This window comes from Schistocerca americana, chromosome 7 (genome assembly GCF_021461395.2).
Source record: "Schistocerca americana isolate TAMUIC-IGC-003095 chromosome 7, iqSchAmer2.1, whole genome shotgun sequence".
Lineage (NCBI taxonomy): Eukaryota > Metazoa > Arthropoda > Insecta > Orthoptera > Acrididae > Schistocerca > Schistocerca americana.
Window position 1 is genome coordinate 467,273,924 of NC_060125.1, and position 18,398 is coordinate 467,292,321.

An 18,398-nucleotide genomic window follows, 5' to 3' on the forward strand; every position below is an offset into this window, starting at 1 on the left:
ACTGTTTTTATTTTGCTTTTTTTGTCACAGTTCAGTACATCTTCTTCCTGTTTTCATGCTTGATCTGGCTTCAGTTTTTGATGGGCTGTTCATTAGGCTCTCTTACCAGTACATTTGAAAAAAAGGGGGGGGGGGGGTGTAATGGGGACTTTTCCTTGTTAGAACTAAGAAATACGTGCATTGGTCTGATAGCTAAAATTCATGAGTTGGTATTGTGTGTTCACTTTGACATGGAAGTTTTAGGTGGCACGTGTTCGGAACCGTGGCTGCGTCAAATATCGGTAGAGGATGGGCATGAGATACCTACTTATGACAATACCAGCATCAGCAAGCAATTAAGCAGTAGCTGTTACCAAATATTTTGTGTTGCTCATTGTCTTCTTTTCTTATTTTGAAATGAGTGAAGAGACTATGCATGGTCCATCACAGAGTTTTATTATGACCCTCGCAATACCAAAAGGGATCAGTGGTTCCTATGACCGTGTGTATGTTCTGCTTTCGTAGAAACACAAAACACAAATGCAGGCTGATTGCTCTACAAGAGGAAGGCAGGAGATATTTTCCTACACCCTCCTCTCCTTTTGACAGTCAGAATTCTAGCGTGTTCACATGTGCAGCCTACTGACAGTTTATAATGCCCACCCTCTGCACTACAGTGAAAAAAAAAAAAAAAAAAAAATCTATTAATGTATTTAGACCACGTAAAGTATTCCCCTCGCATGCAAATAGTTATTTTGGTTCTACTTTTACACTAAGTACCTTGTCAGTTCTGTGCGTAGTGTTGCCAAGTATGGGTCGCACGGCTATGAATGACCACAAAGTCAGTATTCCACAGATTCTGAGTTAGCAAATTGAGTGAGGAAAAAAATAATGTCGAGAAGTGCCTTAAATCAGAGAAACATGCTGTTCTTTGGCAGGAGAATGCAGCTTCTCAATAGAAACAATCATTTGTTGAAATCTCAAATTGACCCAAAAGAAGAAGACAAGCAAAGACCATTTTGGAAAAAGACTGTAGAAGTTTTTGTTAAACCAAAGATTCCAGTCAAAATACTACATAATTACAATTTTACATTCCGAGGCACCTAGTGTGACATCCTTTTAAATTTGTACATCTAATCATTCACAAACAAAAAATAAATTACATGTGAATTTCGGCAAAAATAGGTGCTACATTGTCAGACCTCGACTAACTGATCACTCAGCATAGGCAACCTGCATTGAAGTGTCCGTAGTTGGGAAACAGCTATTCACTAAATAGGAAGCGGCTTACTGAAAGAATGGAGCAATGGTCCATGCGGATGTAAGGAGCAACCAGCTGCACTATAAGGTAAGAGATATCCTGGAAGGGAACTCATAAGCCATTCAGTGGTGTGGTAAAAATGTGACATGTCACTTAAGGATTTGAGCTCAAGCAGCATTACAAAGTGCATAAAATACCTTCAGGATTAACAGTTAGTAGGAGTGTCAGGAGGAGAAGGAAAAAAAAAGAGAGACTGTAATGTGGTGATCAAAACCTGTTAACCAAGTAATGTAACACTGACTCAACTAATATACAGAAAAATAAAACAAAAACTGAAGTATCCTAAGATAATCAATACAGCTTAAAATAAGGTAAAGGCATCTATGATGCAATGCTGGACTTCCACATAGTTGTGGAAAGATCTAATTACTAGTACTACAGTTACACTTGTGTATTATTGTTTGTGGGAAACATTATAAAGGCAGTGAAAGAAAACTTCGTTGCACACTTATACCAATACAAAGGTGCACTGTACAGACCAAAGAAGTGTGTTTCATAAATTACTGAAGGCAATGTGATGAATACACATGATGAAAGGAAAGTGGGTCAATGCTAATCATCTTACAAGCATAAGCAAACCACACTCACTCATCATCATGTTACAAAAACTCTCGGCGCGACTGCTAAGGATTCTAGGTGAATTCATCGCTGGAGCTCATAATACAAATGCAAAGAGATTCAGCACCATTACAGCTACTACCATAGTTTTTACACTACATTTATAAATATTTCTTTTACATTTTGGAGTGAAATAGTTTTGTATTTTGGCTCTGTTCAATTTTTAATTTTTTAGTTGACATTATAACATACAATATAATTTTTTTCCAAGAGAAATGATATTTTGATATCTGCATGTGGCATAGGGATTTTCTGTGAATCTTGAAATTTTCCCAGCTTATTGAATATTAGACATTGTTGCTTTTCTATTACACAATATTTCTTCTGGGCACTAGTCAGATATATTCAGGTGAGTCATTGAAGATAGTTCAGATAGTCTATGACAGTGCACCTGAAGATGTCTGGCAAGGTGACCAGATGACAGGCCACACACCCAGAACATGACTGAGTAACCAATTTACTCTTTATTCATATCAGTACTTACACTGTAATGGATTAAAGAAATTATATTTACTAAAGCATACCTTCTCCTTTCACCTTCTTGTTTGGAGTTGTTTCCTGATCTGCTTGCCGTTTATCACCTAATGTAACAACCATAAGAATCTCATTAAACATATTAACAGGACAAAAAAGTTCAATTTAGTGATATGTGCTGAGCAGACGAAAGAAAACCTTGATTACAAAACAGAAAATGAAGAAATTATTTCATGATGAAACTGCACCTGCAGGCTGTCACTGAAATAGACCATATACAAGTGTTTTCTTGAGAAGAAAGGTAAACTGGAAGACAAAGATAATATTAGCACATAAGAGTTATAGGCACAGGAACACTTTTTAAAAAAAATAAAACAACAAAATTCTAACAACTACATAGGCACACTGCAATAACCTGTCAACGTATCTTTATTTTATACATTTAGTCAGACATAGTGTTATTTCAGACTCACTGTGTGTGTGTGTGTGTGTGTGTGTGTGTGTGTGTGTGTGTGTGCGCGCGTGTGTGTGTGTGTGTGTGTGTGTGTGTGTGTGTGTGTGTGTGTGTGTGTGTGTGTGCGTGCATGCAAGAAGTCGATAAAATAAGTGGAAATGTAAAGAATGAAATTTAGTGGCATATATTTTTACACTCGTATGCAACAGTTAATTACTTTTAATTGGTTTCTGATAAATTATGATTATTATTATTATTGTTGTTGTTTTTATTACTTACTACAAGAAAGATAGAGAAATTCTCTTGCATTTCAATCAGTTTTTGTATTTACAGATATTTCAACCCATAAGCTTTAGCTCTTTGAATACAGTATCTAATATGGATAAAATGAAGGACCCAGTTTCCTTCCCCACGTGTCCACTATCAATGAGTCACTTATACTGTATTTTACCTATGTGAGGTGATTTTTATCTTTGCGAGTTACTAATGTCTCTTAGTAATTACATTATTACCAAAATGCAAATATGAAACTTTTAAAACACACTCTCATCCAGAGAATAGCTGTGAGTTGATATGTAGATAATATTCATTGTGGCTGCAATAAAATATATTAATATTGAAACAAGTTTTACATTCTGCAAAATGGTATATCTTCTAACACCAAAAGTCAACAAATAAGGCACAATTCCATAAACCATTGCAGCAAAGGTAAGCTATAAGGTTTGTCACCATATTCTACTGAAAATTTAGGCTGTAAAGCACATGAATGTTCTGAAGATAGTTATTTCTGAAAATGGTGTCCACTTGTTGCACAATTATGAAAAATCCTAGCACATTTTTTTCACTACTACTCAAGAAAAAAATTTAGAACAATAAATTTCATAATATAGTTAAAGCACACATTATGAAATTATTAAACATCAGCTACAGCTTACAGACCCAATCTGATACACTTTCACACACCAGATATATTTTCCACAAATCTGCTAATATCTGAGAACAAGCAGCTCACAACCACCACATCAGTGTCAGAATCCACAGTGAAAAGTTTGCAACTATGTTTCCTTTTAGTTCTATTGTAAAATCCCTATTTTATTTTTCTATCTCTTGTCAAGAGCCCCTCCCTCCTCCTCCTCCTTCTCCTCCTACTTAGTCTTCCGTGTCCTATTTGCAACAATAATCTGGCATTTTCAGACAGATCATATTCCTGTCATATAAAAATTCGCTTCACCAGTTTCCTTCTAAAACACAATATTTTCATGTACTGACATCTCTCTCCTCCCCCCCCCCCCCCCCCTCTAGTTTTCAGATATGGGAATTATGTTTTCTTAGTATGAAAGGCAAATTTGTTGTACCATTTGGATATGGCCATTTATTTTTAACACCCACGCCATGTTCACTCATCTCTCTCTCATTCATTGTCTTTCCAAATCGAAACTTATTTTATCTTACAAGTTCTACACTGAAAGAAAAAAAAAGTTGTTTTACATCAAAATAATGAAAAATCTGTGTTCACAAAGCACTGGCAGAGCAAATGACACAATAATATGAAAAACTAAAGATTCTGGTGTCTTTAGTTATTTTGTGAAAATGTTGGCATTAAAAGGACACCCAGAATCCCAAACCATGACAAACATATCATGACAGGATCAGGCAAGATTCCATTATTCCTTACAGGCTACAATCAGTGTTTTCAGTACTTAAACAAATTTCACTCATGAAGTTCTATGAAGCTGTTCAATATCAGAGTATTTCACAAAGACAGTTTAGATAATTTTAACACAGCAGATCTTATGTTAATGTTCGTATCAAAATAATGTTTTTGCTCTGAATTCCTCAATGCCACCATTTTCCCTGTCCATTTTAATCTTTTCAATCACTCTAATTATGTACAACTGGTGTTCTTAAATTTTTCATTACCTGTATCAACATTACATATAGTTCATGAAATACTTGATGAAATTGCTGCTTTTTCTCTAATATAATTGTCTCTACAGTAAAAAATTTCAATTACTGGAATTGTTTATCTTGTAAATCAGCTTACTAACACACAAAACATAAAGACCCATCATCAGCATAATTAAATAACAGACGGGAAAGGACAGGGGAAAGGTGTGTTTCACGCACTACACAGAATAATACTGGCGTAAACATCTTCAGCATTAAATTCCAAATTACTTCACTTTTTATTCATCTGAATCAATAGCTTCCCATTATGTGATGCAAAACCGGAACATATGGTTATGCATTTTGTTTTCATACCACAAACTACGTACCAGATGTATACAGTACTTCTTTACTGTTGCTGCATCTGTCCAATCTGTCTGCAACCTAAGGCATTTGATACGGAAAGTGTAATAAATACACATTTGGAGTTAATAGAATGAAACAAAAATACAGATCAAAGCAACTCGTTCTTGAGTTTTGGTGTCAGGCCTCCAGTTCCTAGACTCCCTTAGAATCAGATGACAGAAAAGTTGAATGACGAATAATACATACCTCGGTAAATGTTACACACATAATATAAAACTACACTCTTGCCTTTGCAAGCAAGTTTCACCTCAAAATATAGATTCTTCTTGTTTCTAGGCCAGCAATTACCTGTACCTTACCTGAACACAGACCATTATCCAAACTCAGCAAAGGCACTGGAAATGTAACTAATATTTTTGAATTCACACTTTCTACAACTGTAATGTATTTCCACTGACCTCTGCAACCCCTGCTGGCAATCTAGAATACACATGCAGTCATACAGCAAGAAAAAACAAAAAGGGAAGGAAAGAAGAACACTTAATGGAAGAGATTTAACATCAACTCTAAAGATCAAAAACAGCCAAAGATGTTCAGCAGACAAATGCATTCGAGCACAGATACTGAGTCGAGATGTTAGGAATCAATGGAAAAACAATTAATTTCTCAAAAAGCTCAGGTTGATTGGAAGTATGGAGGTGATGAGTCGAACGGGCATGTTAATTGCTTAAACTGACAAGTTAACTGTGATGTACTTTACCAATCAGTTTTCGAACAGTGGAATGCAGGCGTGAGAAAAGAGAGAGGATTTACTGAAAGCTGGTAAAATAAAATGCAATCAGCGGATCAGACAACTCTTGAACAGCAGTGTGTGTCCAATAAGAAACTAAATGGCAGTGCCGAAAATATAAAAGCTTTCAGGTGATATCACTGTACAACCAGAAGAAAAATACAGCTGAAAAGAAAGAATTGAACTACAAAGACCACTATTTTGTCTTGTACATCTGTGGTAACAATTTTAGATGTAAGGGCAATCCTGGAACAAAAATATTAACACTGCATCAAACAATGAGAATGGACTCTCCTGCAAGCAATGGACAAACAAACTCGGGCAGGGTAGGCAACCTGCGCACACCACAAACTACCTGAGAAAATTTACCTCAGCCCCAGATGCAGGCTTCCCCACTCATGGAATAGTGTTTGACTGAAAATACATTACATATTTAAGCAAGGCAGCCCCAGGCAGGTGTGATTAGATTTCGGGATGGGGACCAACCTGTGGCAGAGGATGGAGGTAGGGGGGGCGGAGGCATGAGCTGCTTGTCCCTGTCCAAGTTGAGTGTGCCTGAACCTTGTTGTGTCCCCATATTGGACGTACTTGATGTGAGTATCTGTGGCTGCGACTGTTGATGCTGCTGTTGCTGTGACTGTGACTGCTGCTGCTGCTGTTGTTGCTGCTGCTGTTGCGGTTGTTGCTGCTGTGGTGGTTGTTGCTGCTGCTGCTGCTGTGGCTGCTGCTGCTGTTCAGGCTGTTGCTGGCGTTGCATCATTTCATCCATTCTGGGAGTAAGAACACAGTTAATTACATTTATAGAGAACATTAAACTTTCAGCTGCCCTCTGGCACAGGTCGTTGTCCTACACACATGGCACCATCTTTAGTAAAAAATGTTGACAAAAGTATTAAGATACCATTCAATTACATTTTAAATGTAGATATATCTACAGTTTAAGACTGGCCAATACTTCCAAATGACTCATAATATATCAACCCATTTATGGGACAGACTACACAAACTGATGATAGGGTGCAGATAAACAGCTAATACAAAATGCACAGGGTGTGCTTCAAACAATGAGCAGCTGTAATACAGAAGAGAGAAGAGATGATTAAGAAGACTGTAGTGAATAATCCAAGGGTTAAAATGGTGAGCACAACAACGTTTCCGCAACCGATGTAAGCGAACTACTCTCTGTATATAGCACAAAAAAAGAATTACAATTTCAACGAGTACCCTCCTCACAGGATGTGTACCAATGCAAATATTCCTCCTGAAGTTAAATGAGGCTCTCTAAATGATATGAGAAGACGAACAACTTTAGCATATAGCAATGAGTGAGACAGAATTGGAGAAGTTGTAATTTATTGGATTACATAAATGAAATTACTCACACAATGACACTCATTCCTTTAACATATCTTAAACGAAATGCGATTTCAAGACAGGTTTTAACAACGATATAAGGACTGTGCACTGTCAGTCAGTTTCCACAGAACCACTTACGACACACTTAACGCATATCCACTACCTGCAGTGAGATTTATAGATAACTTATATTCAGTTAGGATAATTAATGTTTTAAAGTACTAAGTTTCATTCTGACAGTGTTATGGAATATATGCTTGAGATTAGTCACAAACTTAATTTGTTTGATCTTACATGAATGATAACTTAATTAGGAAAACATTACTATCATTATTTCTGCATGGGCATGTGCAAGTGTTTGACATAGCAAGGTCAACAATGACAGGAGGTTTAACAGAAGGAAAGTTCAATGTCTTCAAGAAAATGGAGGATTATAAATGGGTTAATAAACTGGAGAGGAATCAAGCAGTGACTTCACAACCATCTCAATACAGTATTGCCTTTATCTGTTCTTAGTATGATGTTGATTTTTTTCTGAGTCTAGTTTAAATTGGACAAAAGGCAGTCAAACCAATCCTGGTCAAAGAAAACAATTATACATCAACCAACAAGCAGCAAAGAGTGTTTGAAATTTGGCATTTTATATCAGTGAAAGCAAGTACTTAATAACTCATGACTGTTCAGTCATAATGTATGGAATAATGGGTGTATTCATCTAGTTTCAATCTTTGGTAATGGCAACTAGTGGCATAGTTAAAAATGTGCAGTGAGTGCTGTGATAGCCAACTAAATAACTGTTAAAATTTCCTACAATTATAATCAAGTAGGCATATGCTGTAATACTGAAGTACAAAACATAATTACATAGTCAGTTATTCAGTACACACTGCCAAAACTGAGCTACTTCTTAAGGCACATGTCTACTAGCAAGTAACTTCTGCAAGCACTTGCTGAGGTGTTTGCAGCACAACAAAAATTTGCACAAGTTTCCTTCTGCAAGTCACTTGGGCAAGTTAATTTCAGGAATTTGCTACAAATACTTGCAGAAGTGTTTCCACATATAGGAAAATGGAACTTTACAGTGTCATGCTTAAGAACCAGAACAGTCACCACCACTGATGTATTATTATTGTTGAAGAAAAAATGAGATGAAAAACAAAGAGTTAAGAAAAAAAGAAATTTTTATGCAAAGAAATGGATTCAGAGGCACACATATTTAAGTTATCAAGAAACCTATTGAATGAACTAAAATCAGAAGACTTTGCTCAGACTAAAAACTTGCTGAGAATGTCATACGTATATTTTGAAAACCTCTTGTCTGTTTTATAATAAAATGTTTGAGAACAGGCAATAAAAATGCTGCAAGCTGTATGATCAAGAGATCACCATGTAATTGCTCTTTGATTTTTGCAAACTGTATTTATTACAAACAAAATGCATTTATATTTACACTAAGTTTTAAAAATTCATCTAAAATTTAAAGACGTCTCTACTGCCAGTTTATTTCCCCTTCTGATAAAACAAAGTAATTGGTAAATTCATTTAGCACTTTCTTGGCTGACAGCTGCCATTTATTTAGGTTTATCAGTTCCAATGGTATGTTTGTTTCAGTCTTCTGATTTCACGCCTTTCTCCTTTTCGACACTGACCTTTTCATATCAGTGTCGAACATACACTCCTGGAAATTGAAATAAGAACACCGTGAATTCATTGTCCCAGGAAGGGGAAACTTTATTGACACATTCCTGGGGTCAGATACATCACATGATCACACTGACAGAACCACAGGCACATAGACACAGGCAACAGAGCATGCACAATGTCGGCACTAGTACAGTGTATATCCACCTTTCGCAGCAATGCAGGCTGCTATTCTCCCATGGAGACGATCGTAGAGATGCTGGATGTAGTCCTGTGGAACGGCTTGCCATGCCATTTCCACCTGGCGCCTCAGTTGGACCAGCGTTCGTGCTGGACGTGCAGACCGCGTGAGACGACGCTTCATCCAGTCCCAAACATGCTCAATGGGGGACAGATCCGGAGATCTTGCTGGCCAGGGTAGTTGACTTACACCTTCTAGAGCACGTTGGGTGGCACGGGATACATGCGGACGTGCATTGTCCTGTTGGAACAGCAAGTTCCCTTGCCGGTCTAGGAATGGTAGAACGATGGGTTCGATGACGGTTTGGATGTACCGTGCACTATTCAGTGTCCCCTCGACGATCACCAGTGGTGTACGGCCAGTGTAGGAGATCGCTACCCACACCATGATGCCGGGTGTTGGCCCTGTGTGCCTCGGTCGTATGCAGTCCTGATTGTGGCGCTCACCTGCACGGCGCCAAACACGCATACGACCATCATTGGCACCAAGGCAGAAGCGACTCTCATCGCTGAAGACGACACGTCTCCATTCGTCCCTCCATTCACGCCTGTCGCGACACCACTGGAGGCGGGCTGCACGATGTTGGGGCGTGAGCGGAAGACGGCCTAACGGTGTGCGGGACCGTAGCCCAGCTTCATGGAGACGGTTGCGAATGGTCTTCGCCGATACCCCAGGAGCAACAGTGTCCCTAATTTGCTGGGAAGTGGCGGTGCGGTCCCCTACGGCACTGCGTAGGATCCTACGGTCTTGGCGTGCATCCGTGCGTTGCTGCGGTCCGGTCCCAGGTCGACGGGCACGTGCACCTTCCGCCGACCACTGGCGACAACATCGATGTACTGTGGAGACCTCACGCCCCACGTGTTGAGCAATTCGGCGGTACGTCCACCCGGCCTCCCGCATGCCCACTATACGCCCTCGCTCAAAGTCCGTCAACTGCACATACGGTTCACGTCCACGCTGTCGCGGCATGCTACCAGTGTTAAAGACTGCGATAGAGCTCCGTATGCCACGGCAAACTGGCTGACACTGACGGCGGCGGTGCACAAATGCTGCGCAGCTAGCGCCATTCGACGGCCAACACCGCGGTTCCTGGTGTGTCCGCTGTGCCGTGCGTGTGATCATTGCTTGTACAGCCCTCTCGCAGTGTCCGGAGCAAGTATGGTGGGTCTGACACACCGGTGTCAATGTGTTCTTTTTTCCATTTCCAGGAGTGTATAACTTCTGCAAGTTTGGGGAAAACTTCTAACAACTGGCAAGTACTGTTTCCACTAACTTTCAGAAGATACATATGCCTGTTGACAAAAGTTGCAGAAATCTACTTGCTGGTGGTGCTTCCACAGGAAAGAACATACAAAACTAGTTTCTGCAAGTGACTCGTATAAGTTTACTTGCTAGCTGACACATACCTTTATGTTTCTGTAGTAAGCCATACAAGTCCTTCAAATGCCTGCACCTAGGAGTAAATGATAGCAGAAGCTTTCCGTCATCAACAAGCACTCAACAAAATCCTTCACTAGAGCTTTGACTATCTATCATAATGCCTGGAAATGAGGGACATTCTACCCACAATCCTTTCCACCACTCCTAAAGTGGTGTTCCAACACCCGCCCAATGTATACAACATCCTGGTCCTTCCCTATGCCACTCCTAACCCCTTGCCATAGCAATCATATCTCTGTGAAAGACCCAGCTGCAAGACCTGTCCGATTCACCCTCCCAACTTATCCTACTCCTAGTCCTGTCACAGGCTTGTCCTATCCCACCAGAGGCAGAGCCACTTGCAAAAACAGCAATTTTGTATACCAGACGTACTGCAATTTCTGCGCAGTATTTTATGTGGGTGAGACCACTGATGAGTTGTCCAACAGATTGAATGGCCTCCACCACCAAATTGTGGCCTAGAGCAGAGTTGACCGTCTAGTGGCGGCACATGCTGATGACCACATGATGTTCAATTTCAAAGGCTGCTTCAGAACCTGTACCTCCTCCCAGCACCACCTTTTCTGAACGACATAGATGGGAGTTATCTTTGTAATACATCTTTTGGTTTTGTAATCCTCCTGGACTCAGTTTCTGCTAACCCCGTGCACCCAAACCCTCTATCCAACAGGTTCCCTTTCTTTGTCCTGAACCCTCTCCCAATCCACTCCTCCATGTCGTTTTCATCATTGTCATGTATGACATGAGCCCTTCAGCTCTGGTGCTTGTGTGTTGCATCTTTGTCCAGGACTCCTCCTGCCTCCCTCTGAGCAATCACTGTGTGTTTAGCCGGCACAATGTAGCAGCACAGGTGTGTGTGTGTGTGTGTGTGTGTGTGTGTGTGTGTGTTTGTTTGTGTGTTTTTGCATGCTGCTACCTGGTGAGTTGTGTTCTTTACTACTGAACACATTTTGCCAGAGATTTCTATAACATATTTAAATGCCCATGTTTTATCATCATCCTATGCTCCCATCTTTCTGCTTCACTAAGCATTAAGCAAATCTACTAAAGGTTCTACTCAGCTCAACACATCGATTCTTTAAATTATCCATGGTACAAGTTTCCAAAGACTGTTAGGACTCATTTTTGGTGAGAAAATCAATTATTTTCAAACAAGAAATTTGAGGAACTGACAATTCCCATTCTCCTTTATGTACATAGTGGAAGTAATTAAGGAGAAAAAAAGACATTCATTGTCAGCAGAGGAAGTTTCTGTGATGAAGGAATTATTATGTCGAAAATAACCATGACTGGGGTAATTCAAATGGATCTATGGACAAATACCACCTTCAGTCACAAAATTAATTTTATTTTAAATTATACACAATAACATTTCTTACCCTGTGTCTCCATCTTGAGATGCTTTCACTCTTACAGTGTTTACAAATATTGTTGTAGGTGCTGTCCTGAATCAACAAAAACAATGCCACATCAAGCAGATACAAATAACATTATGATAAAAAATAGATTATTGTTACAGGTAGATGTCTTTCATACCAGTGATATGTAAAGTGGCAACACAAAAACAGAAAATAATGAAGTGTAACACAGTGCTAAATAACACTTAAGGGGGGAAAAAAAGACATTCATTGTCAGCAAACTCAACATAAAAGTTTGTGTATAATGCCGTGACTCTTCACGATTTCCTGGCAGATTTGTTCAGTATATGGCTCTTGGGTTTGAAATCAGTTCACAATCCGCAAAGCCCACAATATTTCTTTGACACAACTGCTCAGCATCGTAAAGCTGCTGACAAGTAGCAACAGCCAGTGTCCCCACTACAATGGACTTCTTGTGGAAGCCTCATCTGAAAGTCATGCATATGTAACTCAAAGAAATATAGGATTTACAAAATGTAACCTAGCATCAGACCCAAGAGCCATGTATTCTGTACAAAAATGATTCATAAAACTGTTTAATACTAGGTCTACAACTTTGCTTCTGCCGTTTCTTCTTGAAGTTCGAGGCTTTATTGTGAAAACTTAAAAAAAAAAATTATGATTCATAGTATTGCCGATTGCTGGCCACTACATTCTCCCACCTTCTGGGTAGCATACAAATCCCGTGGCGGAAGAACTGGGCATGTTTTGTGGGGACCCATCAATCAATTCCATTTTGCACTTGTTCATATGATCAAAAGTGCTGGTCAGCAGATTGTATGCCACTGATCGAAAAAGGTGTTAGTCAAAGAGAGCAACGTACGGAGAATACGGTAGGAGGAATAAGACTTCTCATTTCAACATTTCCATGTCTATTTTGACGGGTTTTATGACATGGGGTCAAGCACTGACCTGTTGCAAAATTACCTTTACGTGTCTATCACTGTTTTGTGGCCGTTTGTGTTTCAGTGCAGGCTTGAACGCATCAACTGCTTTCAATAATGATGTCCTGTGACTGTCTTCATCTATTTCAGTAGCCACGAAAATGTTCTGTCTTCCCCCACCATGCTAGTCTTCGACATCAAAATCACCATTCTTAAGGCATTGAAAACATTCTCTGCACATTCTTCCACTAATAGTTCCCTCACCATTGGTCTTACCCAGCATTTTAAGAGCCACAGCCACAGATTTCTTCATATTAAATCAGAGAATTAAAACTTCCCACAAATGGCGAGAAATGGGTACATAAGTTGATGTACTTAATCAAGAATAACCTTATGATGCAATCCCAAATCGACTAATATTTTTATGGCATTATTTTTACAGATTCCTAAGCTTATTGTATTACACCTATGACCATCCACCTGAAGCCCATTTGCTGCTACTGCCGTCTATTGCAAAACGGCGGGAGCAAATTTGTAGACCTAATACATTTGTGACTCTATTCTCTGAAATGAACAGGAGTATGATACCCTAATACATAACAATTTAGTAGCCTCTGAAAGTTTATAACTTTCAATGTAGCAGTTTTATAACATCTTCGGACACAAACTTTGATCATTGGTTTGCTGACATGTAATGTTATATTGTGTAGTATCCTTAAGTGTTGTGATTTAGAACTATGTTACAATATACTATTTCTGGTAATACATAACTCTATCCACAACAATAATCCATTTCATCATAGTTCCCTTTATATTTACTCTATATAATATTTTTGTCATCAAATACAAGAAACCACAGAGGGACACAAGTTGATGCTTATGAGCCAAAGCCCTTGAAAATGGATCCACAAAGTGTGAAATATTATTATGTATAACTTAAAACAAAATTATTTATAGATTGTAGGAGGAATTTACAAGTACATTCACAAAAATATAAGTACACGAGTTTTTGTACTACCAGATGTAGTAGGTTCCTAATATATTTTTTCTTCTGTGTTCAGCAGAACTATCACAAAAATAAAACACTTGACTATACATTCTCTGATGCTTTGTTTCTCTGATTAGTAAATTCTCTTTGTGATCTACCACGAAAGTCTTGCTCATTTCAATATATTTCTTTCTACCAACTTTCTTTTTAGGCATCCTTCTACTTTAGTTTAATGAGTTGCATCACGTCAACAACAGTTCAACATATAATCTGGTGTCCCATGGGTATACTTTTACAGGAATCCATATGGATGAGATTAAAAATATAACAGAAAAGAAGCAAAGTATTCGTATACTTACCTTAATGGAATACAGCACAGACATTATATTAAAACTTTTATGATCTAAAGTACAAGAAGTCCCCCAAAAATGACACAACATCTTCAGAGAGCAACATAATATGAATATGATGTCCCATTCAACATTTTACTGGGACTGAGTGAGGTGGCACAGTGGTAGGACAGCAGACTCACATTTAGGCTCATAAGAGTTCAAATCCACATCTGGCCACCCACATCTAGATTTTCATTGGCTTCCCTAAATTGTTTAAGGCAAATGCTGGGACTGCTGCTTTCAAAAGGACGCAACATATTTCTTTTCCAATACCAGCTTGCACTCCATCTGTAACGACCTCATCCATAGGATGGTAAACCCTCAACTTCCTTTTTATTTTGCAGTAAAAGGAAAATGTGATTATCAACAACATACTTAATGGAATTATAGTGGAGCAATTACTCCAATTCTTCATTTGTCTTATTTAACACCAAATATCCATAAAAATATTTTTATATGTAGTACCAATGAAGAGGTAATAAGCACCAGAATATGAAATCAAATATTCCCATCTGTCAGTCTGAGCTGAGCAGAAACACGTAAACAAAGGATACTGTAGTTTTGTTAACAAATTAATAAATAAAAATTACACAGCTGACAAGTTTGGCAATTATGCGTGTATAATACTTGTGATTCAAACTGATGTAATAAGTTCAATATCAAAATCCAAAACAGTTACTACTACTGCCAAAGTTGGTGCAGGTGTAAAACAATGAATTATTAGCCAGGACTGTACTTCCTACCAAACATATTTCCAGAGCACATTTAGTCTTGTTTTCCCTTAAAACAAATAAGGAAAAATTTGAACAAAGGCAAGGATAAGGGGTGGGTAACTCCTAAGATGAAAAGTATATTGTGTTAAGAAGAGAGAGCTCTATGTAATACTGTGAACAAGTATAAGTCAAGATGTGAAACAGTATTACCACCAATATAGTCAAATCCTCCACTCTGTTATTAAAATCACCCCTCACTTATGTAGTATGCTCAAAACATAAAATACTGACAGAATAAGGCAAAAACTATTTGAATCATTTAACAAGAAACAGAACAAAACTAGTCATTCAAATTCAATGAGAACTTCCTCACAGTGGCTACAAACACTGGACCAAGTAAAAAACAACCAAATACAGAAATGTGAAGACACTGCATATATCACCAACAGACATTAGCTTCAGAAAACATAATGTAACTGGATAGATAAAAGATCTCCTCACTAAGTGGCAGCAGGAGGATACATATATAAAAGGTATTACAATTTGCAAGCTTTCAGAGCCAGTGGCTCCTCCTCTTGGCAGGAGGAGGAGAGGTTTAGGAAAAGGTCTATTGGGAAAAGTCGTCCAGAACCTCAGGTCAGGGAATACTTACCAGACAGGATGAGAAGGAAAGACTGATTGTTGGTGACTGCACTGGAAGATCTCTCCTTCCCATCTTATCTAGTAAATCTTCCCTGACTCAGAGTTCTGGATGACTCTTATGAACTCTATCCCTTTCCCTAAATTTTACCAGTCCTTCTCCTTCATCCCTCTTCCTTCCCCTTCTACCCTTCTCCTGGAAGAAGGAGCCACTGGCTCCAAAAGCTTGCAAATTGTAATACCTCTTATGTATGTATTCTCTTGCTGCCACTTGGTGGCTGCATTTTTTTTCCTATGCACTTACATTATAGTTCCAATAATTGATTATTTTCATTGATCTACACATTAGTTTCAAATATATGATCCCTCAGGAGATAGCAGAATTCATCATGTCACCAACGAATAGCGATTCTGGTGACTAAGATGGTGTTTCTAGCAGAATAATAAAATCTTGAACTGACTTGATTGGATTACCTTAAGCTACCTTTGTAATCAGTTAATGACTTTGAGTATATTTCTTAATAGACTTCAATATGCTATAGTAACATCCATCTACAAAACTGGAGATAACAAGCCAGCTCTTATTATATAGAGCTACATCATTTCTGCCAATTTTTTCAAAAGTGTCTGAGGACAACAAAAAATTTTTTGTTAGTATATTCTGTGAGTTTGTCAAAACCATTGACTGCGTGGATCACAAAGCTATCAATAAATTCACTTGAGGGTTTTGTTCCCTTAGAATAACCTCTCACTGTGTTGACCTAAAGGTAAGAGTATTGCCTTATTTTACAGATCTACAATCCCTATTGTCTTATGCAATTATCTTATGGGGCAATGCAACTGAAGCAAATAAAAGTGCTTGTTCAGCAGTAGAAAGCCGTTAAGAATACTTTGTAAAGAAGGTAAGCACACATCTTGCAGCCTTTTTAAGGAACTTGGAATTCTTACACTATTATCACAATATATTTACTCCTTAATGGTTTTTGTCACTGACAACAAAAAATTAGTTTCAAATGCGATATACATAGTCACAGAACACAAAAATAATGTTTATGTACACTCTGCCTCCTTGTCCAGGATACAGAATGGAGTTATGCACTCTGGTGGTAGTATATTCAACGACCTGTCACCTAACGTAAACTAAGAAAGTGGGAATCTCTACCAATTCAAACCATACCTCATTAGCTAATCTTTCTGTAAATTATCCAAAATCTAGATTCAGGGACAGAAAGATTCTGTAAGCCACATGGTATGAAGCAACGTTTGCAGTATGACAAGTTATAATGTATTATAAACAGGATTTAGTATTTACAGATACAAAAAATATTTTCTTTGACAAATACCACTGTGATCAAGTCAATGTCAAACTACTAATAGCCAAGATGAGAAAATTAATTGAAAACAATAAACCCAAAAATAAAGCAAAACCTGCAATTTTAAGTGACATCGGGAAATCCTGGGTCTTTTCTGAAATGTCACAAAATTTGGGATTTTTCATGTTCCTGCGTATAAAAATTGTAAATATGAATGCTGTAATTACATTTTGACTTTTTTTTCAATTCTGAGAACTGCAAGAACCCTAAAATAATGGTTGATTTTATGAGTAAAGAACTAAGATTCTAGGTGTAATGTGAAAGAAATTGCCCTCCAGTATCAGTTTTAGTTGTCAATGTGATGTAGCCCAACACTTTTGCACGACCTATCGTACAAAATATGGCACCTTTCTGAGAGATATTTACACCTGATATTTCTGTAGTACGGAAGTAAAATAATTAAAAACACCAAATGGGGCACTTTGATTTTGTGAACACACAAATCATCATGACAGTTATACCTTTCAGTCTAACCAAGGTCCCAACCTACACAGCAGATCATGCTGTCACCACAAATTTGATACAAAAAATATCAAAAATAATATTGAATACCAGCTGAAACCCAGATAAATGACATCACGAGTTCTGCATTGTTGAGTGGCCGATGAAAGAAAACCGAGTGGGTGAGATGCTGACTTACGTGTTTGTGAAGTTACAGTGCTGTAATTTGTGATTTTTGTATTTATAATAGCATACTGCAAAAATATGCAGTTTAATTAATGCAGGACATTAAATATCTACGGATTGGCAAGCAAAAATATATGAACATTTGACGTCACCAGATAAAACATTAATTGTATGGCAAGTTAAAAATAAGACTGTCTCATTATGATGCGAAAACAAATTTTTGATGCTTTTTAAATAATATGAAGGCACAAATACTTCAGGTAGAGTGAAGGAAACACGAAATCCACTGGGACGCACTATCAAACAAAGCTAACTATTCTTATGGTCATAGATCCATTTATTACTTGTGTGTTCACAGTTCTAGGTTATTTCTTCTCAGCCACAGGATGATAATGAACTCAATTAATGCTAACATGGCAAAGAATATATTGTCTGTACATAGAATGGTGGGTCTCAACCAAGTAAGATATTGTGAAAGGCTACAAATTGCTTCATAATTTAGTGGAAAAGCAACTTTCCATGTCTGCAGGATATGTGGACATTGTCAAATGTGTGATGTTGTGCTGAAGGCACTTTATTTTCCATGATCAAAATTAGATCTCTGATGGCTACTTTACATTGTAGTGAAATATGACAGATCAGTGGCATAATGTCTCAGAAGAGAACTTTGGCAATGCTTTCTTCTGAAAAACTTTCAACAGTTAGTTTTACTTTAATTGATTGGATTTAATGGGTTGAGTATAAATGATTTGTTCTTTACTAATGTAAATAAATTAGATCTGTTATGTTAATGAATA

The 18,398-nt window shown here is 38.0% G+C and overlaps 1 protein-coding gene across 7 annotated transcripts in view; it reads right to left on the reverse strand.

Annotated features, from left to right (window-relative positions):
• The window catches only part of LOC124622517 (chromatin modification-related protein eaf-1-like), a 294,631-nt gene that overhangs the window by 16,630 nt on the left and 259,603 nt on the right, over nt 1–18,398 (reverse strand). For 5 of the 7 annotated variants that reach the window (XR_006980637.1, XM_047148240.1, XM_047148239.1 and 2 more), the window contains 3 exons: nt 11,947–12,012; nt 6,478–6,659; nt 2,443–2,499 (listed from right to left, as the gene is read on the reverse strand). Coding sequence is in view for 6 of the 7 variants with exons in the window: in XM_047148240.1 (XP_047004196.1) it covers nt 2,443–2,499; nt 6,478–6,659; nt 11,947–12,012 (305 nt within the window). In the remaining variant the exon portion in view is untranslated. The remainder of the gene's footprint in view (nt 1–2,442; nt 2,500–6,477; nt 6,660–11,946; nt 12,013–18,398) is intronic. The other 2 variants (XM_047148241.1, XM_047148244.1) reach the window with 1 other exon arrangement.